General features: G+C 40.2%; 1 protein-coding gene across 4 annotated transcripts in view; it reads left to right on the plus strand.

Moving 5' to 3' along the window:
* The first annotated feature begins 5,356 nt into the window (after nucleotides 1–5,356).
* The window catches only part of LOC134546281 (xaa-Pro aminopeptidase 3), a 53,400-nt gene continuing 32,456 nt past the window's right edge, over nucleotides 5,357–26,300 (plus strand). Inside the window, exon 1 of one of the 4 annotated variants that reach the window (XM_063388989.1) lies at nucleotides 5,357–5,440. Coding sequence is in view for 2 of the 4 variants with exons in the window: in XM_063388987.1 (XP_063245057.1) it covers nucleotides 5,623–5,671 (49 nt within the window). In the remaining 2 variants the exon portion in view is untranslated. Of the gene's footprint in view, nucleotides 5,441–5,489; nucleotides 5,672–5,737; nucleotides 5,763–19,833; nucleotides 19,853–26,300 lie in introns of those variants that run through there. The other 3 variants (XM_063388987.1, XM_063388988.1, XM_063388990.1) reach the window with 3 other exon arrangements.

The following is a 26,300-nucleotide window of genomic DNA, read 5'->3' on the forward strand; positions in this document are numbered from 1 at the left end:
CAGCGGCAGGCGGCGGCGCTCCCATGGCGGCGCACGTGGCAGGCGACGACGGCGCGACACCTTCAGCGGCGCGCATGACGTGCGGAGGCGGCGCGGTGCTTTCAGCGGCGCGCATGGCATGCGCCGGTGGCGCGCCCACAGTGGCGTGCGTGGCGGCAGCGCGCCCTCGGTGACGTGCGCGGCGGGCGGAGACACGCCCCCTGTGACGTGCGCGGCGGGCGGAGGTGACACGCCCACTGTGACGTGCGCGGCGGGCGGAGGTGACACGCCCACTGTGACGTGCGCGGCGGGCGGAAGTGACACGCCCACTTTGACGTGCGCGGCGGGCGGAGGTGACATGCCCCCAGTGCATTGTGGTATGTCGTCGGCAACCTGGTTGTCTCCCGGACTGGGTCGCGATGTGGCCGCTTTGAGACGTGCGGCCGTGCCAGTCACTCTCCCAGTGGCTGGAGGCGGCGTCGTCGGTGGTGCTGGAGGTGGCGTGGTGGATCCGCAGTGACGCTGCGTGTGATCGGCGACCTGGCTGCCTGCCAGGCTGCATCTCCCTGTGGCTGTGTCTGTGTGCACGGCCGCGCCTGTCGCTTTCTCAGCGGCTGAGGGCGGCGTCGGTGGTGCTGGACGTGGCGTGGTGGATCCGCAGTGACGCTGCGTGTGATCGGCGACCTGGCTGCCTGCCAGGCTGCATCTCCCTGTGGCTGTGTCTGTGTGCACGGCCGCGCCTGTCGCTTTCTCAGCGGCTGAGGGCGGCGTCGGTGGTGCTGGAGGTGGCGTGGTGGATCCGCAGTGACGCTGCGTGTGATCGGCGACCTGGCTGCCTGCCAGGCTGCATCTCCCTGTGGCTGTGTCTGTGTGCACGGCCGCGCCTGTCGCTTTCTCAGCGGCTGAGGGCGGCGTCGGTGGTGCTGGAGGTGGCGTGGTGGATCCGCAGTGACGCTGCGTGTGATCGGCGACCTGGCTGCCTGCCAGGCTGCATCTCCCTGTGGCTGTGTCTGTGTGCACGGCCGCGCCTGTCGCTTTCTCAGCGGCTGAGGGCGGCGTCGGTGGTGCTGGAGGTGGCGTGGTGGATCCGCAGTGACGCTGCGTGTGATCGGCGACCTGGCTGCCTGCCAGGCTGCATCTCCCTGTGGCTGTGTCGGTGTGCACGGCCGCGCCTGTCGCTTTCTCAGCGGCTGAGGGCGGCGTCGGTGGTGCTGGAGGTGGCGTGGTGGATCCGCAGTGACGCTGCGTGTGATCGGCGACCTGGCTGCCTGCCAGGCTGCATCTCCCTGTGGCTGTGTCGGTGTGCACGGCCGCGCCTGTCGCTTTCTCAGCGGCTGAGGGCGGCGTCGGTGGTGCTGGAGGTGGTGTGTTTGAGTCGGCCTGACGTGTCCACCCTGTCTCCGCGTGCCAATCGTACCACAGTGGTTGGACGGGTGTGACGTCTTCCATCTGCGGTGAGGTCGTCACCACCCCATATGGCGGGGGCGGCGTCGGAGGTGCTGGAGGTGGCGTGGTTGAGTAGGCCTGACGTGTCCACCCGGTCTCCGCGTGCCAATCGTACCACAGTGGTTGGACGGGTGTGACGTCTTCCATCTGCGGTGAGGTCGTCACCACCCCATATGGCGGGGGCGGCGTCGGAGGCGGCGTCGGAGGCGGCGTCCTGTTGAGGACGGACGTCTGGGTTGTCAGTGACGCGGGCGGCATCATGGCTGTTACCGCGGCGTGGTGGTTGGCCGCGTGTGGCAGCGGCGATGCGGGCTGCGTTATGTGCTGTCGTAGCGGTGTCCGGATTACGTCCCGCCCCTCGGTGTCCGCTGCGGTGTCGTCCTCCTTCCATTCGTCCTGTTCTTCGTACTCCCAGTTGTCCCCTGGGCATGGGTAGCCCTCGCTTGCCCATGCCTCGTAGGCCTCCTGGAAGTCGTTCATTTCTAGTGACTCGTGGTGACTTGTGACGTTGCTCCACTATGCATGCTCGCCGCTTCGTCACGACTCATGTTCGTGCTCATGTTCGGCGCGTAGCAGCTGCGCAGCTGCGCCACCTGATCCGTGTGCGAGGCGCGCGGACTTCCGCTCCCACAGCCGTTATCTCGCCTGGCGCGTAACTTGATGCGCGTCTGGCGTGTAACTTGACGCGCGCCTATCGCCAGGTGCCCGCTCCTTTGGCTGTCTGCGCGTCGCGTCCGTTTCCGCGCGATTCCCGACTTCCTACGCGAGCCCTTACTGGTACACTAATTTGAAGTATAAAATTTGAAAAATTTGAGAAAAAATTTGAAAAATTTGAAACAAAATTTGGAAATTAATTTTTAGAAAATGAAAGCCACACTAGTCGGGCGCCAATTTGACGCCGTCCCCGCTACCTCTGATTATTTAAACGTAATTTTTGTCCGGTTCGTGTTCTCAGGGAGGGTTCGGCCTTGTGGCTAGAGGTAGGGGTCAACGCAGTAGGGCCCCCCGAGCTGTTGAGGCCACTCGGGACGCCTGAATAATAACACAAAACCTCTTCAGATAGTTGGTGAATTTAATACAGCACAGCCCAATACATGGTGCTGCCCGTTCTGGCCGTAACGGTTTGCCCGACGCGACTAGTCACACGCGCAGCTCACTTCCTCAGTGGCGGCTCACGATTCTTATGCGCGTGAGGGGCAGACTCGTATACGTGACGCGAAAGTTACAAAAGACACTGACATGGCACACGATATTTTGAAGCACAATACACTGCACTAATACCTAGCTCTGGATAAACTGGGCTAGCAACACGTAGGCCCGTGTCTCCGGCGACTCTACGTGGTGACTAGGTGTGTCCCAGGGACTGAATCGTTATTAAGTTGGATGGCACGTGTTGCCTGCTGGCTGCCCCGTGCGGGCCAAAACTAAGTAGCCTGTAGGCTAGGTTGGGCGTGAAGCGCCGACGTAAAACCACATACTCTCCCCACAGTACTTACGTATGACGTAAAACACTCATCTCGGAGCACTGATTGAATTAAGTTAAGAACCTCATGGTAAATCTAGGCCGACCGCGGAACTGTACAAAAGGTTGAAAAGAAATTACACTATGGAAAACTACATGTCGGTGAATGCAAAGGTTGAAGGTTCCGCGTTGCGCGCAGGCTGCCGGCCTGGTTGAGCTCTCGAAGGACACTGCAGGTGTCGCCGCGCACGACCCCCCTCCCCCGCCAGCCCTCCCGCGGAAACGTGTGAATTTCGCGGGAAACTGAACCGGCCAGGTTCGGGACAAATCGCACGGTGAAACATGGTTTTGCAAAGACTGAATTATTAATTAATGAAAAATAATGTTTAATAAAATCCTGTGGAAAAACATAATTATAACAATTTGTTGTAGTGCGGCGGAAGGATATGCCACACCCGGCCGGATCCTTCCGCCGGCGCAGCACTCGTTGCACGGCGATCGCCTCGACGCACGCACTACACTTAGCTGCGCGCACGGGCGCGTTCGGTGCACACGCTTCTAGGAGACGTTGATGAGGCATAGCGGTCTATGCGACATAGAGGAGCATTGGCGGTCGGCGTCAGTACATAATACCCAAAATATCAAAAACTGCTAAAATAAATTCTATAATAACAAGATAATTAAACATGATGACTAAACTGTTGACATAATAAGTTTAAGTTAGTTTGGACTGTTATCTTACCTAAATTATCCATTCTAAAAGTGTATCTAGAGATTAATAGTAGTATCGTTGAGGATAACATTCCATCAGAGAGGCTGTGTACTAATAGGTGGAGTCTGGGTTTCTAGTACCAGCCAGGAGGTACGACTCCTAGTTATGCATTTTGATTTCATTATTTTCTAAAAATAATTAATTTTTGAGGGTGAGTTGAAGCCCATGGAATTGATACATATAGCTTGATGGGCAAGAAAATATATTTAATTGGCTAATGTTGTGGAGATGTTTTGCCTGTGGCTGTTCAGGGCCCTAAGGGCAGATGGGATCTTATAAAGAGGCTGCTGAAAGTGTGTTTCTGAGGGTAAAGAGATCACAGATTTGAAACTTACAGGGTTTGGAAAAGGAGAGGTTTTAGAGAACGTACAATGAGCTTGCATGGGTGGGAGACAAAGTATATGTATTAAACATAGAGATCAATGGTCTATGAAAATTGTAATGCTTGTAGTGTACAGACCTTATGACTAGGGGAGGAGCCCTTCGATCATATATAACTATCAAATACAGAATGTTCTAAAATGATCTTTCCAACTTTGATCAAATATAAGTCAGAAATTGGTATAGTAAGAAATGTGCGGTTTATGGCATATTGCTCACACACTCCTTAAGTTTTAGTAGTTGTTTAACAGAGTTCAATGTTTGCGTCATTCGTATCACGCAGAATATCTAAGCGCTATTCCCGTTCTTCTCACATTCTGCATAACATGTTCTCCATCACATGTTCAAGTGCTTCAGTTCCTGCAAGTCCCACACTGGGGTCTTGTAGACCACATCTTTCACAAAGCTCAAAGAAAAACGTCTTGTGGTTTTATATGTCCGGAGACCTTGAAGGCTAGGCAAGCCGGTGATGGAAATGTGTCGTCCAAAGTCCTCCCAACAATCACGACCTAGTGAGGACATCAGGTTTCAGGTGTTTGACCTGTGGAAATGAAAACTATTCCAACATGTCCAGATAAACAGTAGCAGTGATTGATGTCTCTGCAAAGTAAAACGGTTACACCACAGTAATAAATCAGACGACAACACATGTTTACCTTTAGACTGTCGTGCACTTTATCCCAGCTTATTTAAGGGTTCTCTGAGCCCCATATCCACACATTGTATCGGTTTACGATCCCGAATATACGAAAGAATGCTTCGTCCGAAAAAACATTACTTTTATCAAGAAGCCTGGACCTTGTTGATGCGATTCAGATTCTCAAATGCAAAATCTTTGCATTTTGGTAAGTCATCTGGTTTAAGTGCATGTAGCAGGTGCAACTTGTTGGCATACAGCTTTAGTCACTTTTGTAGCATCCTGTGCACAATGGTAGTTGTTAACAGGAACTGTCAAGATGCTTGACAGGTGGATTTTGTCTGCCTGTTGTACTTATTCTACAGGTTCTTTACTCGTGCTTGGATGTCCATAATTCGTCTCTTTTATGAAACTTGCAGTTTCCTTGAACTTCATGTACCACTGCCAGATGGTCGGATATGATGGGGGTGCGCATCGGAAGTTTTTCTGGACCTGGATGACGGATTTTGTCTCTAGCCACCATTCCACACACTGTGCCATTTCTAGAAGGTGTCCATTTTGGTCTATAATTCAGCTCCACAGACAAAAACCAAAAAATATATATACTTAAGACAGATTAGTTGGAACTGTGGCGTAGAACATAATGGCGTAAACTGCACGTTTATATTTATCCTCATTTCTATCTTATACGAGATCAAAGATGGTTAGATCATTTTGGAATTTGCTATATATATGTTCGAAGAAGGAAGTGATGAAAAATAAAGTAATATGCATAATCCATTTTTATAGCTTAAATCTAACTCACTATCGATTCATAGAACTTATTATAATTAGTATTTAAACATCGGTATATCGTTTTGTGTTTACTTTTCTAACGGAAGAGTTATAATTTGTTTTAGAAGTAGATGTATTGTTCAAAATTTTGTTTACAAACACGAAGTACCAATGCTTCAGTCGGTGCGATTAATTTTTACAAATTCATTTCAGCGATCAGGTATTTTTGAATGTTATACATCTGCTTAATGTTTGTGATTTAATACAATAGCCGATTTTGAGACCAGAAATATTTTTCCTTATGTTTTCGTGTACGTACTTTGTTGTGTTTATTCGGAAAATGTATTTTAGAGTTCTACTTGTCCCAAAAATAGCCGTTATGGAATTATAAATGTGGTATAATTCTTACGTCCCTGCTTTTCCGGAACTTAATAATATTTCGAAAATACATTTTTCGAACTCAAGAGACGTTCCTGTATTTACAATGAAAACGGCGTTGTTAAAATCTTACTGGTTTCTGAGAAACCACCGTTTCTAGCATACATTAAAATATCCTAGTTTGGAAGCAGCCGCCGCCGTTTTTTCTTTCTCGTTTGGGTTTGTGTGAACTTTAGTCAGATCATTTGGATGATCGATTAGGTTAGCTACTTTAAAAATACTTCAAAATAGTAATACTCGGTTATAGGGACTTTCTAGAATGGAAAGAAAAAAATCGGAAAACATGGTTTTCACACACTACACAAGTCCTTAAATTTACCCTGAAGGGATGGTTTCTTAATTCCTACTAGTTCGTGAAAAATAACAGTTTAAAGCTTGTATTACAATACCTATGTTTTCACATTGCCGCCACCATTCATTGTTTACCCGCGATCATGTATCTCTTTGTTTAGTAAAACTGTGGCCAAATATAGAGAATTATAAAAATGCTATTTTTTCCCATTTTGTATATGGAAGTTTATCCCAGGATTCTGAAGGTTTGATCTTGATGGCATGATCCTGTTGGCTTGATCCTGTGGTACATGATGGCTTGCTGTCTTAGCTCCGTATGTCGAAAAATTCTGATGGCAATGATCCTGTGATACATGGCGCTTGCTGTTTTAATTCAGTACGTTGGAAAATCCTGTACTTAAAAAAAAATATTGTTGTATAATGAATTATGATCATAAGTCATATAAAAAGGATTTTTTTTATCAACCTACAACCATAATTCTTATTTCATAATTTATTTCATGTGCAAGATCTTCCGATGTACTGAACTAAAACAGCAAGCATCATGTACCACAGGATGAAGCCAACAGGATCATGCCATCAGGATCTTCTGACGTACTGAACTAAAAAGAAAGCATCATGTACCACAGGATCATGCCTTCAGGATCAAGGGATAAACTGGGATACATGAAACATCAGCCATATCAAACACAGAATATACAACGGCTGTAATCAAAGAATTCCTTGGAAATACTACAAAATTCAATGTGTCAGCTATTTCAGTGCACAGCACGTATTTCTCATAGAAAATGAACGACGTTATCAAATCTATTTAAATTTTTGCCTTCCATTGGTCTCGTCCGTTAAGTGACTCAAAATAGTAAGTACCTACCTACTTTAAATGCCATGTAACAGAACAAACATTTCGTAATACAATTTCTTAGTGAAATAAAACAAACATGAAATATGAGCATAAGAAATTCCTTACAATTGCAATACAGTCATTATTTAAACAAATTTAATTTATATACAACAACATCTACAGTGACTAAAGTTCTCCAAAAAAAATTTCAAAAACCCATACGGGTAAATAATGTATGTCGTCGATTGCGAGAATACATAGGTATTGTAATGTAAGTTGTAAACTGTTGTATTTCACAAACCAGCAGGAATTAAGAATCATTCCTTTCAGGGTCACTTCTAGAACGTCTCAAGTACATAGAAAACATATATTCCTATTTATTGCAGGTAAACAATGAATGCAGTGGCAGCGTAAAAGCACAGGTATTGTAATGTAAAATATAAAAATTAATTTTTTTTCACAAACTAGTAGGAATTACGTAACCGTTCCTTCGGAGTAAATTTAGGGGCGAGTTTCTTGTGTGAAAACCACGTTTTTCCGATTATTTTTCTTTCGGTTTGTGGCCAACCCCCCTTATACCGGGGTAGTTGAACACGTCCGCACCCGCCACGCCAGTCCCGTATACGCGTCTCTATTGACATATTGAAAATGAAAGTGTCGTAAAATTAACTTAAATAGACGCGCATGGACTGGCTTAAAATTTGACCAGTGCGCAAAAGCAATCATTAACGTACTAAATTGACCGACAGCCCTGCTAAACTTATTGTGATAGTTAACATATATGGGTCATTCCACGCAAAAGGGGAAATTTCATATCCCAGCCTCATTTCTTAAATAAAATATTGTCCAATAAACGTGACAATTTTTTTAATAATGTACTATAAATTGTTTTAAAAGACAGTAAACTTGAAATGTCAGATAATTTAAAAAAAATGTATTTAAAAAAATAGTTTAGCCTGGAAATATCATTCCCTCACTGTTCCCCAACCACAGTTAACATGTTGTGACACAATTTCTTTTTGAAAGTTATGAGCAATGAGATTTCATAATTATTAGGGTTAATCCAAACAATTAAAAGTTTTAGAAAATGTGTACATTTCATTTTTCCTACCTATCGTCATAAAAATAAAAAAAGTTAAATTATGTCCCCATGTTCGGGTATCATTCCCTCACATCTCGATGTTAACTAATTTTCTGGTCAGTAGATGCCTATGAAGGCCATTGCTAGTGAGTCAGTAGATAGCTATCTTAGTTGTTGATGTGAAGCTGTGATAGTTTCAGGCTCAATGGTGATTATTAATTTTTTATAAATTCAATAAGTTTTGAAATTTCATGAGTATTTTTTCTACTCATCATTCCTTCACAAATCATTAATCAGCTGTAAGTAAAGTAAAAAATTTAGTTTTAATAGTTTTACGTAACAATAAATGGGTATTTCCCCAAACTGTAAGGAAAAGTTTAACAAGTTCAACCTGCTGTGTTTGAGGAACAGTTAACTACAATTTCATCATTCCCTCACCATCATTCCCTCACTATGAGGGAATGATGAGTGTTGTGAGGGAATGATGTCCAATGTACACAAGAAACCATCGGACTTGGTAAGAGAGCTTTGTTGTTGCAAAGACAATTTAGCTTGTCTTCAGAGAAAATGCAATGTTTGCAAGAGCAAGACTATTTACTATGAAATCATAGATCCTGAGCAAGAAGTCAAAGTAAAAAAGTGGATGGTAAAAGTGCAATGGATAGAGGTTAAAGGCCAAAAAAAGAAGGTAAGTAAACCATTAAAAGAAGAGTTTATTATTGATGATCATTGGTAACTGAGCTGGAAACTATCTTTCCTAGATACCTTCTCCATATAGGAAATATTGCACACCAGTACAAGACTCTAAATGCAGCAAAAAATCGGTTGGATGAAAGTTCTGCATTTATTCATATAGGCTTTAGTGAGAACTATAATTGCAAATTCAGTGAAGAAATACAGGCTGTTCATTTTGGTGGAGGAAGGGAACAAATTACCCTTCACACTGGTGTACTTTATCTTAAACAAGAAAATTGAAGGCAAACTTTCGTCCTGTGTCAAGGCACATCCATTTTATTCATTGAGCAAGTCATTGAGACATGATGCATTTTCGGTTTGGGCTCATCTTAAGCCTGTTTTCGAGTGGGCATTCCAACAAAATATCAACTTGACAAACATACACATACAAGTGATGTGAGTTGTTACACAGTATAGGAATAAAACAATGTTCTGCATATAAAAAAAAACTAAGTCATATATTTCCCAACATTTCAATTTTTACTTTGAACTACACCGAGTCAGGGCACGGTAAAGGTGCTCCTGATGGTATTGGGGGAACGTTGAAATGAACTGCTGACCGCATAGTTGCGCAAGGCAAATATGTTGAAAATTTTGAGTGCCTTGCAAATGTACTGAAACAGCATTATCCAGGTGTGAAGATTTTTGAAATTCAACACAAAGACATTAGTGCAATGGAAGATATAGCCAAACATGCAGGAAATGTTAAGTGTTTCGCCGGCACATTGAAAGTGCATCAGGTTATGTTCAATTCGGCTTTTCCAGTTCTACATTTCAGAAGTTTAAGTTGTTTTGAATGCAAAAGTGAATGCTCTCACTTCCACTTGGGCAAAGGTTTTCAACTTGAAACATCTGCAGCTACCAGTAATGTAATGCAAGACAAACCAGAAAGCAAAACATCTGGTCCTTCTTCCAGAAACCCCAATAAAGGTAATATACTTTTTCTACCTACAGAGACTGACAAATCTGTTTTGTTAGGCTCAAAGAAAAACCTCCGATATGAAGATGTCTATTCATCATCGGATGAAGATGATAATCTAGGGACCAAAAACTCTCTTCCACTCGGAAGTTTTGTCCTAGTTCGTTTTAGCAGTGACAAGAAGAAAAAGAACACAACAAAAAATTTGCCAGTTCCTGGGAATTATCCAAAGTTGTGTACAAAACAATGAAATCGAAGTCATGTTTTTGAAAAATTCTTGTGGGGACAATACATTATTTTATGTAGATGAAAATGATGTATGTTTTGTATCTGTTAAACAAATTGTTGCCACTGTCACAACTCCTATTGTTATTAACAAAGGGTGTAGGATTTTATATAAATTTAAAGACCCAATTCGAGTCTTCTAATGACATGCCAAGGCTTTATTTTCCCTTCAGATATTGTAATTTGTGGTAAGATAAATATAGTGTACATAGTTTGTAAAACTAGATTCAAATTGTAATTTAAACTTGGTATAGCAAACTCACGAGACTGATTACATGCTGTTTTAGCAACTGATTATGCTTAAATTAGTATTTTAATATTGAAAGTTGTACATTATTCAATTGAAAATTATGTAACTTTGGGTAAGAAACAAACATGTTGCCAAGGAAACCAGAATATCAGAACTGAATCATTCCCTCATTCTACATTTATCATTCCCTCACACGTCATTTCCTCACCCATCATTCCCTCACATCAGAGAGAAATATTTTATTTTATAAATGTGTTGAAATTCAATATTGTTCACTGCCCATATAAGTAGTCAGTTACTGAGGTCTTTTGGTTCACTTTGACTAAATAAAAACCATTTTCAAAAAAATTTTTTTTACAGCTGTCTCACAATATATATTTGCCCTATTACATGGAATGACCCATATATAATGAATTACCAGAAATAGAATGACCAGCATTAAGTACGGTAAAAAAGGAAAGCAACCTATAAATCCAATTCGTGATACCATTTCAATTGCTATAATTAAATTTAATGTACGTCGGTGACATTCACATACAAACACTCTTACACTATACTTAAAATAAACCAAAGTCCCATAAAGTCTATTACCGAGGAGGGGAGGGTGAAAAAACGAAATAGTGACGTCTAGATAGTTCTACCAGTAATTTCCATCGCCGCACTCTGTTTTAAACACGTTGCCCGCAAGTCAAACCAGCGGAGTCAAAAGTTACAAATCCAGTTCTTGCACTTACTTGTTCTAGAGGCATACCTCTGTAGTCGGTGTGCGCCGGGGTCGGATGTAAACCCCGCTCACCTTGTAGCGCCTGTAGCATCGCGCTACATTGATGACTAGTGCACTAGGCCCACGATATAGCATTTTCATACACCGCGCCTGGTGTTACTTCGCCGAGGGTGTATGGCATTACCGTCATCTTCAATATTAATCACGTAACGTCGCACTCGTAGCTCATCGCTGAAAAGCCAATTCTCGTCTCTGCCGGATAGTTCCGCGGCGCTCGCGCAACACATACTCTGTCTCCGAACGTCAAAAACAGCTGGCCGGCGCCTCCCCTCTCTCGTCAGGTGACGTCACCCCCCCTCCTGTCCTGCCACCCCTGACTCCGCTCGATCGTTCTGGTTAAATCTAGCGGTTGCCACTACCGAATAAGGATAATAAACGTACAACAAAACAACAAATAAATAATTTACATACACCATTAACTAATATAATACTATAAATAATATTATAAATTAATTTACTGATCTTAAAACAACCTTTACGCACCATAAAAGTTATAATAAAAATCAAGACGACTGAGGCCGCCACAAATGGCCTCAACCACCCCGACAAAAAAAAAATTATAATACCCCTTTGAGTTATCTAACTATTAGGTCCGCATAAAGTAAATAACACTAAAAGCAACACGTAGAAGACGAAGTAAGAAAAACTCAAAAGAGCTGCGAAAGAGAAAAACACAAAACTAAGACACAGAAAGCAAACTCGAAATAGCACCAAACACTAACTGTAAAGCGCGACCCATAGCTAAACTCTCCAAAGGTTTTACAAAAAAAAAAATAAACTAAACTAAAATAATTTAATACTGGATGTAAATTTAACCATTTAAAAAAGTACAGCCACCATTGAACTTTCTTTTCAAACAAATTTTCCACAAATGGCTATAGGTAACTCACATAAACGTCTAATACATACTAAATTTATTAGAGTCCAAAAATCCAGCTACCTGCCGAAATCACGGCAAACATTACAATATGTAAATATAAAAGACTCGCTAAAACACTTTCAAAAATCACGAAGTATATTCTTACAATCAAAATTAAATATAAATATAGATATGAAAGTATATAAATTTTCTGACTTAATAACATCACAACTCTTTTATATCAATTGGAAACCAAATTACATTCGGACTACCCCCGACAATAGGGCTTCAACTGCGAAAGGTGAGCTTTTTTCACGCGAAAATGGTTCCCACATTCTTCTAACAAAACGGTAACGGGCCCCAAAAATTTCTTAATTACATAAGGACCCCCAAAGGCATACATCAATTTCGCCGTCTTATGCTTTCCTTTATCGCTGAGATGGTGCTCCCTACACAAAACTTCCTGGTTTACAGTAAACGGGTTCGGCAACCGCCCTTTATTATACTGACCCCTAACTACTTCCTTACTCTTTTCCAAATTCATGGCGGCATCTACCCACACTTCTTCCAACTTACGTGGGCTATGAATTAACAAATTCTCTGGTGAAATGCCCCACACATTTAATAGGGGATGGCAGATGTCTCGCCCCAAGAATATTAACGCTGGTGTAAATCCAGTAGCCCCATGCTTGGTCATATTAAAAGCCATATTTAAAAAAATTAAAGGCTCATCCCATTTTTGATGGTCTTTCTTACTAAAGATGGTCATTGCTATTTTGAGTGCTTTAAACGCCTTTTCTTGTTCCTCCCCCCACTCAAAGGATATCCCTTTCTTTTTTAGGTTATTTAAGGGGGCACAAAGTTCCGAATAATTCGGGATGAACCGGCTAAAAAACCCAATCATCCCCAAAAATCTCATAACCCCTTTAACATTTTTTGGAGGAGGATAACTGACAATAGGTGAGATTTTCAAAGGATCCATCACTAATTTACCCTCACCAATAATGAAACCTAAAAAATGTATTTGCCGCTTTGCCCAACAAATTTTTTCAGGATTTAGGGTAAACCCTGCCTCTCTCAATTTACCTAACACTATACGTAAATGCTCAATGTGCTCCTCCAAACTATTTGAAAACACACAAATATCATCCAAAAAATTAAGAGCAAACTTGTATTGCACGTCCTGCAAAATTTTTCCTAAGATTCTTGACAGACATTGAGCTCCAAAATTCACCCCAAAAGGCACGCGGGTCCACTCATAATGTCCCCAAGGGGTGACGAAACCAGTATATTTTCGGCTCGATTCATCTAAAATACATTGATGGAATGCAGCATTTAGGTCCAAAATGGTAAAAAACTTAGCCTTTCCTAGGTATTGAAAAATAGTATCTATTTTTGGTAACGGGAATGGGTCAAGCCTAATCTTCTGATTCAAAAGACGGTAGTCCAAAACAATACGAAATTCTCCAGCTTTCTTCTTCTTTACCAAAAATGCGGGTGATGCATAATTCGACTTTGAGGCAGTTATTATACCTTCTTTTTGCAAATCCTGAATAATTTCCCTAAAGGCTTTCATTTTTGGGGGCGAACACTGGTATGGTACGCATTTAATGGGGGTATCGTCCGTCAACTGAATTTTATAGGGGTCCAAAATACATTTACCTACTCTTTTGGTAATGACATCCTGAAATTCATCAATCACTCCCTGAATTTTCGCAACTTCGCTTATGCTCAACCTTTCTCGGCACCCCTCTATCCCTCCACAAATTACCTGTTCGCTACCCTGAGGTTTTTCCAATCCAATACGATACTTTGGTGCAAAACCGAAACTTAACCTACGAGTCCGGCAATCAATAACCGCTCGAGTATCACTCAAAAAATCAATTCCCAATATCATTTTATACACCAAATTAGAAATCACATAAAATTCCCGATCCCACGAGAATTTACCCACTTTTATATGCATAATTACTTTCACAACACTCTTATGAATTTTCCCGTCAGCCGTTTGCACCTGTATACCTTCCCTTCTCTCTACAAGACGCCCAACTTGTTTCCCTTTTTTCAGGCATTGCTCAAAAAATTCTTCGCTCACGAAACTCTTACTCGCGCCGGTGTCTACAAGGGCTTTGACTGTATTCTTACCCACTTCTACCTCCACACATAAATTATTTCCACTTCGCATCACTAACAGATGGTGCTTATCTTTAAATCGAAAATGATTAAGTTTCATCTTCTGCCAACATCTACTCGTTATATGACCACTTTTACCACAGAACCCGCATCGGTTCTTACCACTCCTCCATAGCTTACACCATTTTTGTACATGTCCCATCTTACCACAACAAAAACAAATTTTATTAGAAGTACCCACATAACCATTCCTACGAAAACACGTATCTCTTATATGACCTTTTTTCTTACAAAAATTGCATATTAAGGGCGTCATCCTAGGCTGGGAATTTTCCTCAATGGACCTTTCACTAGAAAGTTCTACGCCACCATTTTTTCCTCCCATCTCCATTAAGGCATTCCCGGTTTCTATTTCCTTAGCGGCCGCACTAACTTCCCCTTCGCTGGACCTCCTACTATCATAATTTACATTATCCACTTCTACCGCCCAGTCCATTAATCCCGAAATACTTTCTGGCCTCTTAACAAACGAACATTCCACTCGTATTTCAGGGACCATATTTTCAATAATCATAGAAATAATTTCGTGATCCAAAAACTTCACTCAAATCCAAATATTTTTATGTGCCTAAGCACATCGACCACGAATTCCACAGTACTTTCTCCACGCTTCTGAAAACGACTCACATACTCGTGTATCAAACCAAATTTAACTCTCCTCGGGCACAAATTCTCTCACAACATCTGACAAACTTTCTCCCAGCTACGCTTTTCTACCAATCCGCGCGCAATAATTTCCCTCATTATGCCGGTACTTTTCCCCAAAAGACACCTCAACATACTATAATCGTCACAAAAAATTTTTATATCATTCAACACTTGGACTTCAAGCAATATTTTCCTCAACTCATCACCATTATTTGCCTCTAATCGCGGCAAATTTTTTAACATGTTGACACCTATAGTTGCCAGTACATTGCCGGCCAAATCCCGTTCACGAGCATTCTCAGGGCTTTCCACAAATAACCACTCGTCTGTCCCGTTGAGATATTCGACTAATTTAAGATGTAGTAAGTGAACGTCATCATCGTTCTCTACCATTCGCCCTGCGGCATGCAAATTGGCAATTAACTGCTCCCTTTCTAAGTTGAATACCCAGCTGTTCGCCATGTCTAGGGTGATAGTTTCAAGGATACTCAGAAATACTATCACAGTAAGGACCAACAACAAGACTGCCGTAGCAGAGTGGCGCACTTGTGGCCAACCCCCCTTATACCGGGGTAGTTGAACACGTCCGCACCCGCCACGCCAGTCCCGTATACACGTCTCTATTGACATATTGAAAATGAAAGTGTCGTAAAATTAACTTAAATAGACGCGCATGGACTGGCTTAAAATTTGACCAGTGCGCAAAAGCAATCATTAACGTACTAAATTGACCGACAGCCCTGCTAAACTTATTGTGATAGTTAACATATATATAATGAATTACCAGAAATAGAATGACCAGCATTAAGTATGGTAAAAAAGGAAAGCAACCTATGAATCCAATTCGTGATACCATTTCAATTGCTATAATTAAATTTAATGTACGTCGGTGACATTCACATACAAACACTCTTACACTATACTTAAAATAAACCAAAGTCCCATAAAGTCTATTACCGAGGAGGGGAGGGTGAAAAAACGAAATAGTGACGTCTAGATAGTTCTACCAGTAATTTCCATCGCCGCACTCTGTTTTAAACACGTTGCCCGCAAGTCAAACCAGCGGAGTCAAAAGTTACAAATCCAGTTCTTGCACTTACTTGTTCTAGAGGCATACCTCTGTAGTCGGTGTGCGCCGGGGTCGGATGTAAACCCCGCTCACCTTGTAGCGCCTGTAGCATCGCGCTACATTGATGACTAGTGCACTAGGCCCACGATATAGCATTTTCATACACCGCGCCTGGTGTTACTTCGCCGAGGGTGTATGGCATTACCGTCATCTTCAATATTAATCACGTAACGTCGCACTCGTAGCTCATCGCTGAAAAGCCAATTCTCGTCTCTGCCGGATAGTTCCGCGGCGCTCGCGCAACACATACTCTGTCTCCGAACGTCAAAAACAGCTGGCCGGCGCCTCCCCTCTCTCGTCAGGTGACGTCACCCCCCCTCCTGTCCTGCCACCCCTGACTCCGCTCGATCGTTCTGGTTAAATCTAGCGGTTGCCACTACCGAATAAGGATAATAAACGTACAACAAAACAACAAATAAATAATTTACATACACCATTAACTAATATAATACTATAAATAATATTATAAATTAATTTACTGATCTTAAAACAACCTTTACGCACCATAAAAGTTATAATAAAAATCAAGACGACTGAGGCCGCCACAAATGGCCTCAGGTTCTAAAAAGGTGTGATATCTGAGTATTACCTTGAATACATACTTTGTGGTTGGATGGTTAGGTTAATATAGCTACATTAAGGGGCCCGCCTACCTGGGCACACATACGGTGTGCAGAGCTTCAGGAAAAACAACGCGATTTCAAAACTACTCAAGATATCCGAGTGGGGCCTATTTACGAATAGCATTTAAGAGTTCGCTGAGGGCCGAAAAGTACTTTTAATTTTGGACTAAGTTTTTAAACTGTATTTTTAGAAGCATTAAAATGCCTAAAACGCGTGTTTTCAGAGTAACTTTTAGGCATAAAACAATCAGTACAGATTCTTGAAAGCACTTATCTTCATTTCTCCGCCATATAATGTTACGGTCACCGCTCAAATTTCACAGTTATCCTGTGACGACGAGACGAATGCGCGCCAGTTCAGAGACTTGCGCTTAGAGGCTATACCGCGCTGGAAGCACTAGCGAGCGTCGCGCTTATCATCCCGCCTCACTAACACACATACACCCCTGACGAGGCGGGCCCCTTAAAAGTACTGTAAAATATTTTAACGGTTGCTTAGGAATTACCAATTTAAAATATAGCTATCCTGACCTAACCAACTGTTCACACGATTTCACATTATTTTTAATTTATCTATATTAACCTAATTAACTGTGCACACTTTTAAAGTATTTTTAATGTTGTTTGACCATTCTCTGATTTTTTTATCACTTAAGTTTATAAAAGACGATATGGACATATTTTGTGCAATATTCACTACTAAAGTTGCTAGTGCGAGCTGCAAACTTGTGTAACCTTCGGTATGGACTTGTGTGAACTGGTTGCTACTCTACGTTGCATTTCGTAGGCAACCATTAAAAATATTTTATAGTTTTTTTAATTTAGCTGTACTAACTTAACCAATCGTCCACAATATTTTAAAGTATTTTTAATGTAACTAACCTAATCTAAACAACCATTCTCATGATGTAACAAATTTGTAATATTTATACAAAACATGTGCTAAAGCGGCCTCAGAATGGACTATTGTAAATGTTAGGTTTGCCGATTCTGTGATTCTCCATATATAAGAATGTAAAAAAAAATTGTGATGGCTGCATCAATGCATAGATATTGTAATGTAAGTAATAAACTGATTTCTCAGTAACCAGTAAGAATTTTAAAATGCTGTTTTTGGGTTAGTTCTAAGAGAAATGTCTTTTGTGTTTGAAAAAAGAATTTTCTGATTTTTATTATTAATTTTCTGAATAGCAGTACATAAGAATATTACCGTGACAAAAGTTTGTGTTTGCTTTAATAGCATTTGAGACACTATTCCATGATAGATATCACGTCTTGTTGAAAACAACTTGGTGATGCTTTATTCCTAAGGATCTCTGGAGAATCACATGATCAAGTTGTCTGGAGAATCACACGATCAAGTTGCAGCTAGTATCAAGTAAACAATAGGGCAGTGACAACAGGCTCAGGGATATCTCTCATGGAAAACAGTCTCGGCTATGCTACTAAAGCACAGCACAAATTTACAATAAAAAAAGGTATAATAGAGACCATACAGAATGGAGCAATTCAAAATGTAGTCCAAGTAATCCACTCAAAATGATAATTCATTTTCACAATAACGAAGTATTTTATAAAATAAATTAAAAGAAACAATACAAAATAAAAATTGCTAAGTTTACAGTAGACGCAATATAACTCCGAGCCTGGGTGACGGTTAGAAAATCAATGTGTGCATGTGAGTCACGACATTGGGGAAGGCAGACGTGGCGCGGCAACGAGCGATAATGCGTAACTTGATAACAGGGGCTATACGCTACTGCACAGAGTGAAAACTTAGTCCTTCTGTGAAATCCAACGAATACGTTCGTTAACACATCCATGGTACTTACTAAACGTTTTCATTTACAGTTTGGATCTGAGGTTTGTGTGCATGTAGTGTATCACTTTTGTTCAGAGCCAGTGTTACATATGTAGTGCAGTACTTCAGTAAAGTACAACTTTATACATAAAATGCCTTCAGTCTTGTCAAAAGTTAAGAGTAAAAAACTGTACTCGCAGGCGCGGGAAATCGTCTATATCGTTCTGCAGTTTATGGAAAATGAAGCGCGATTGCAGGAACCCTCCATTTCACTAGTGTGTCTCGCACGATTGTACAAACAATTAAAAGGGAGGCTAAGAGGAATGAAGCTGGTGAAGGAACATCTTTCGAGACGCCCAACAAGAAGCGAAAGAAAACATGTAAACACGAACTTGACACCTTTGATGAAGCTGTGGTACGACGTACTGTGTACAATTTTTACTTACTTGAAAAACATGTGCCGACTGTCGAAACTGTACGACGTAAACTAAAGAATGACATAAATTACCAAGGTAGCAATACAACCTTAAGGACGACTTTGAAGAAGCTAGGATTCAGGTGGCAGAAAATCAAATTGCAGCACTTACTTTTAATAGAAAAATCAGATATTCTGCAAAAACGTATAGAATATCTCAAGAGTATGCGTCAATATAGAAACAATGAATGCACAATTATATACATGGATGAGTCGTACATATTGTCATCTCATGTAAAAAATAAAATGTGGAGTGACATGTCCTCAAATGGTTTACTAGTGCCTGTCGCGAAGGGTCAAAGATTAATAATGATTCACGCAGGTGGCGAGAAAGGTTTTATCCCAAATGCTCTTGCAATGTGGAAGTCGCACCAGGCAACAGGGGATTATCAGAAAAACATGAATAAAGATAATTATGAAAAATGGCTCACCGAACAATTAATACCAAATCTTCCACCAAACAGTGTTGTTGTGATAGATAATGCTCCCTATCACAATGTAAAAATAAATAAAATGCCTACCTCCCAGCTCGACAAAATTGTAAATGCAGCAATGGTTAAGTAAGGAGAATATTTCTTTTACTAGCGACATGCTCAAACCAAACTTGTATAACCTCATAAAGAAGCACAAACCTTCGCAAGTGCAGTACTCTGCAGACAGACTATTGGTAAATAGTGGCCACACATTACTTCGTTTGCCCCCTTATCATCCGGGTTTGAATCTGATAGAATGCATATGGGCTAAAGTTAAAGGAGAAGACGCTTCAAGAAATGTTAGGTACTTGCAATTTGGCAAATGTAAAAAAACTTTGCGAGGAGATATTTAACAGAATGAATGGGTCCAGAAGATTGGATACCAATTTGCAATCACGTCAAGACACTCGAGAACGAATACTGGGATAAGGATGTGCGTTTTGACATTGAAATTGATAAAGTGATTGTTCAATTAGGTGATGCAAACAGTGACAGCAGTGACGTTTACACATTAGACTCTTCGGATGGAACAGTCAGTGGCGTTGAAGAACTGAGGTAGTGCTTGGAACGTCAGTGGTAAGTGGTCAATGTTTTCTGCTTTTCTCTACCTGCTGTGAAAGGTCGCCGTATCTGCTTATACCCCCTCCTCATCCACCCGACCCCCTACACGTGTTGCAGTCCCTACTCCTCATGCGTGACGTAGCTCAAGCTCGGAGTTATATTGCGCCTAGCGTACATAACAAAGGTCACCTTATATTACCCTGTGGCACTGGTACACACTAGGCTCAAATTTGCTTAACCAATCTATTATTTTTTCAACTTCCTCATGCTTTCAGTTTCTGTTGTTTTTCTTTATAGACATACTGCCACATTTCTGTAAAAAAATTTCACGATTCGTGATGACGTTAATTGTGGAAATGCCTACATCCAATTCTTTCGTGATTTTTTTTTTTTAATTCCTACCTATGAATGAAATCCTATCAGCAATATAGAACCCTTTTTTTTTTTTTTTTTTGCCATTGCAGAATAGTTGGTAAACTAAAATATTGTATGACTATGTATATACATCAGAATGACAAGGAATAGGAAGGATTTTTTTTTTCAAGACAAGGGTGCCAACAGACACCTAACTGTGAACTTTATGTACCTTCAATATATTGAACACATAGCGTTAGCCAGCACTTACGGCACTAGTATTCTGGCGCATTTACATTTTGTTCTTGCAAACAATCCTCTTTGAACTATCTACACATATGTTATAACAGTGATTGTAAACAAAAACATATGTACAGTAGGCGCAGGATATCTAGAAGCTTGGTACACGTCACAGATTTACAGTACTGGGGGTGCGACAAAGGAGGGAGGGAACAAGGTGGGGAGGCAACCATCGAGTCTATATTGTAACTAAAAACATTGACTTCTCATCTGACTTATTCGCTGCTCGCTGGCAGTGGGGCGATACCTTCCATTGCATCACTTGAATAACCCGTATTACAGTCGTCATCACCACTGCCACTGCCGCTGTCACTGTCCACACCTCCTAGGTTAATAATAATGGGATCAATTTCTATGTCGGTACGTGCATCCCGGTCGTAGTACTCGTTTTCAAGTTTTTTCACATGCTCGCAGTATGGTCTCCAGTCGTCTGCCCCCATAATATTAAATGTTTCTTCGCAGAGCTGTTCTACGTCTCGTAAATTACAGGTTACATTGTGCGATGCCACTTTGCCTTTCACTTTTGCCCATATATTTTCGATGGGATTTAAGTCAGGGTGATATGGTGGCAAACGCAGTGTTGTATGCCCATAACATTTTAAAATTTCATCTACTGAATAAAGGGTTTGCTTCGGCTTATGCTGCTTAATAATTGCGTAAAGTGTTGGCTTGAGCATGTCATCTGCAAAAGGAATACCATGCTCTCGCAACCACTGTTGCATGTCGTGTTTAGTCGAGTTAGATGTTGGTGACTTATTTATTTTGACGTTGTGATACGGTGCATTGTCTAGAACAACAACAGTATTAGCAGGAATATTGGGTATAAGTTTTTCTGTTACCCACTTTTCGTAGTTTTGTTGATTCATGTTGTGATGGTAGTCTCCTGTAGCCTGTTGAGATTTCCACATCACTAAGGCATTAGGGACAAAACCATTTTCACCGCCAGCATGAACCATTATTAATCTTTGTCCTTTAGAAACAGGTGTCAACAGGCCGTGGGTCGAGTCATCACTCCAGGATTTCTGTTGCACATTGGACGACAAAACATAAGACTCGTCCATGTACACAATATTACGATTTTCGTTTCTGAAACGTCGTATATTTCTCAAATACTCTATTCGCTTCTGTCGTATATCAGACTTTTCAATTAAAATGAGACGTTGCGACTTAGTTTTTCGCCACCGAAAACCAAACTTTTTTTAAATTTTCCGTAAAGTTGCATTGCAACCTTGGAAATTAATGTCCTGTTGTGGTTTTATTTGTATTTTTTCCACTGTGGGGACACATTTTTCAGTTACATAAAAATTATATACAGTTCTGCGAAGTACTGCTTGATCAAAATTATCTAGGTCGTATTTACATGTCTTCTGTCTCTTCATCAGGTGTTACGAAAGAAAATCCTTCTCCGATGCTCAACATTTTTGCTTCTACTTTAATTCTCTGCACTGCGCTACGAGACACGCCAGTAGCTGCAGCTGTCCTCAACTGTGCCTTTTCTTTTGGAATAGATGGTTCTATAGTTTTAGCTTCATTCTCCATGAATGACAATACATTATAAATTATTTCACGGGCTTGTGAATGCAGTTTCTTCCCCTTCGCCGTCGATAATATCGGTGGCATCGTGATAACAAAACACACAACAAATTAATTTATTTAGCCACGCACTCGAAAGTGTTTCATAACACACGTATTCACAAGACAAAATTAACACTAGTAACAATAAGACAAAGTGTATTCAAGTCCGGACCGATTACAGTAAAACCATGTTTAATATAAATTAATCACAACACCAAAATCACATAATGTAGCGAATTCAGATGACTAAGTGCAAACAAAATAGGACAGTCCAATCTGGCTGAATCTTGCACAGAAACTACAGAAAAAAGTTTATTTTTTCTGGTCCGATAGTATGAGCCTAACCCAAGCGCTCTGCGCATGCGCAGTCACGTGATCAACCCCCTTGCAAGCACTCTGCGCATGCGCAGTCACAAGGTTAACCCCCTCCAAGCGCCTGCTTGCCTTGGCCGTAACGGTCACTCAGGCATCTAGATATGATCCGCCTACTGTAAAGTGTAAAGTAAAGGTTTCTTAACATGTTAAACTTCACAGATGGGATGAGTGTTGGAATAGTTTGGTTTTTAAAAATGTTTTTTTTTTTGCATTTATGGAATTTTAGACAGCTGATGTTAAGCAGGAAATGAATTATTCATGAAACGTTATACGCAGGAAATAAATACATTGTCCTTATGGGGAAAATGTCGGAACTTAAAATTTTTTTGATGATGTAAGCAGGAAAACATTATATGCAGTAACATTATAACGGGTTTCACTCTAATCCTACTGTTGTTGTAATTGCTTCCAACTAGTAAGCAATAGTTTAATTATTTTACAGAGCGTATTCAGTTGTCCGATTAAACTGTAAACTACATAAGTTTCACAATTACATTTTATAGAATAATTATAAAAATGTTTGCAACCATTAATAAAATGGATTTTCAAATTTTAAATGATATGCAAACATCTTGTTCCAAGAATTAGACATAGCAAAAATCATATATTTGTATGAACATGATTCTACAAAATATTTCTGCCATAGCTAAAAATAATAATAATAAAAACATCACAATGCCATTTTACAGAGTGATTAGGTAGAAGGTAAGGATATAAAAAAATACATTTTCAAATTTTTTTTTTCCCATGTTATTATATGCTATTGTGCTCAATATTTACCTGGTAAATTCCCAGTTAACTACAGTAGCACCTCTTTAAGTCGAACCACGATAAGTCGAAAACCTCCCAAACTCGAAAAAATGTTGTGTTCCCTTCTATTCAAGCCCCAAAACCTCCGTTGCTCGAAATCTCAACCATTTATTAGTCGAAATAATCAGTGAGTCCAAGCCATTATGGTACAGATTTTCCCTCCATAACTCGAAAAATTAAATTTAACCCCTGTATCTCGAACATAGCAATGTTTTATTTTACAACCTTTACAACTTGATTATTTGAAACTTATTATCTCTATAGTTCGAAGAAAAATAAGTTGCCGACTTTAAGAATTTGTCGACAATGTTAGTACACCATTGTTTCTTAGAAATCAATTTAGGAGTATACAATAAATAGGATTACCACAAATTTATGACTCACGTGTTTGCTTACTTGGTGTCAGGTGTTTAAGTTTATTATTTTTTATTTCATTTGAACTTTAGCGAAGCAAGTCATTTGTTGTCGACTATTATGACTGCTACACATCAATTTGTACAACAGTTTAAAAATAAAATTGTTAAAACATAAGTGCTGTGAAACGTAAACTGAAAACTTTGAGTCTCGCTGAAAAATTGGAAGTGCGATGATGAAGTTATGACTGCTGGAACATTATCTGATGACGAAATTATCAATTCAATAGCTCAGTACACCGATACTAATGATTTAGATGACATAGAAGACTCGAACAATACTACATGCGCTCCATGGGTTTCCATCAAAGAGGCATGAACCACATTGAATACTTTACGGAATTTTATAGAGCAAACCAGCAACTCTGAAGAATAAGAATTTTCTGCTCTTTATACCTTAGACAATGCTATAGATAGTGAACAACCAAATTATCTAAAGCAAAAAAAAATTACTGACTTTTTTAATGCGATATTTTTTTTATTTTAAGGATGTTTTGAAATAATGTTGATTTATAATAAATAAAAATATGTTTGTCACTCTGCAACTTGAATTTTTATTTATTTTACCTCTCTAACTCAAAATGTATAAGAATGTATCTCAACCTCTTTATGTCGTATCAAAATCCGCTTAAGTCGAAATCCTCCATAAGTCGAAAACTCTATAACTGGAATTTTTTGGTGTCTCCCTTCGAGTTCGACTTACAGAGGTTCTATTGTACTTGAAATATAACTGTGCTGTTTCTACAGAATATGCAGATATGATCAGATAAACTCATAAAAGAAATAAATTTTAACTTTTTTTTTTAAAGAGTCTTGACTATAGAAAAACACCCTTTTTTTGTGTTCATACATTAACTCTTTGAAGTTATACTTCTTTAGACATGTTATGAAAAAATGATAAAGAGTGAATTTTTACGATGTGCACGCACCATGCAACAAAATTTTCATTGGATGAAAAAAAAAAGCTACATACTAATAAAAATTATATATGTGCTTTTAAATCATATACTTTAGTGATTGATATTGAATACTAAATACTGGTTCATATGATTAAAAACATTTATTTATTCTTATTGTAATTAATTGTGTTAATAAGCTTTTTCAAGTGTATTTATTTATGTGAAGTTATGTTCCAATTTTTATATATATATATATAATGTTATAAAGTTGCAGCGTTCAGGTCCGCTGCCTTCAAACTTCACGCTTCACCGCGGGCGTCGGCACATGTTTCCCTCCCTCCTTCCCCCCTTAGTGTTGTGTATTGTTTCTCCTCGCCTACCCTCTCAGGGTCGGGGCATGCGCGCTTTGCCGTGCCGATTCCATATAAGCAGCCGTCAGCAGGGTCACAACAACTATATTTTCAAAGGGGGGGGGGGGGGCAATATACCTTTTTATAAAGAATCATTGATCCCCCCTATTGAAGCGGGGGTTCCGGGGGTCCTCCCCCGGGAAAATTTGTATTTCAAGGTGGAAAATGGTGCTATTTAAGCAGTTTTATTATCTAAAAATTGATTACACAGCTAGTGTAAATAACATATCCGACTTGTACAGCACTTTCTTTGCCTCCGTTTGCCCCCACTTCAAGGTTTCAGAAGGGGGGGGTAAAATACCCTTGCCCCCCCCCCCCCCCCTTGTTGTTGCGCCCCTGGCCGTCAGGGTTTTATTCCCTCTTCTTTCTTTTTAGTAGTCATGAGCATGTAGTCTTCAAGTAGAGTTTTCTTTATCAACGACGTGTGAGAGCGACCTCGGGAGGAAAGCTATGTAAGTGTCTTTTCTTGTGAGTGAGGCGGTGGCCCTTGCCATTATGTAATCCGCTAACTTTAACTTTTTGCTATTTAGTATAAATTCTCTTTTGGCTGCCACCTCGGAAAAATTGTGTTTGGATTTACATTTCTGTCGTTTAATTTCTATTAATTGGTTACTCAGAGCTGTTGTCCCCCGAGAAGTCGATAATGATATTGATTAGGATGATGTTATTTATCGCGTGTAATAGTTTTTTTGGTTCATGCATTTTTGCTATACGTTTAAATTTATTATCCTGTATTTGTGGCGTAAGCCTTGTAGTTAATTGAGTTGGTTGACACGGCGGCCCTTTTGATGGTCCGTACAGGGATTATACTCCAGTTATGCGGGTGTTACTTGCGTTAAAAATGTTCATGGCCTTGATAATTGTAATGCTCGTCTACATTAGGCGTACTTATTTGTGTGTGTCCCTTCAGGATATCATTGCTTGAGGCAATTGTATTTCGCTGGATTGTTTTTTTTTTTTGTATCTATATGTCTTAATGTTCACGGACAGCATAACTTCTAATAATAAATTCTCATGATAATGTTAGTATTATTATGTATGAAATGCTCTATTGTGTATTGTGTAGCTTAATTATACTCTGGGCTTAAGTAAAAAATGAATTTAAATATTCTCTTATTGTAAACTACTCTCGTAGTCCCTGTTGAATGCTTTTTTAATACACAAACACCTTAGTCTTTGCCGAATAATAGAATTTGGCCACCCCTTGTTAGACGGCACTTTTTGAAAGATAATCTTTCGAAATATAACATTATTATTTAATAAATAATTAAAATTAATATATTAGAATAAAAATTCACTGTATACATAGATTTTCATTATTAATTAA

The sequence above is a fragment of the Bacillus rossius genome, chromosome 1 (genome assembly GCF_032445375.1).
Source record: "Bacillus rossius redtenbacheri isolate Brsri chromosome 1, Brsri_v3, whole genome shotgun sequence".
Lineage (NCBI taxonomy): Eukaryota > Metazoa > Arthropoda > Insecta > Phasmatodea > Bacillidae > Bacillus > Bacillus rossius.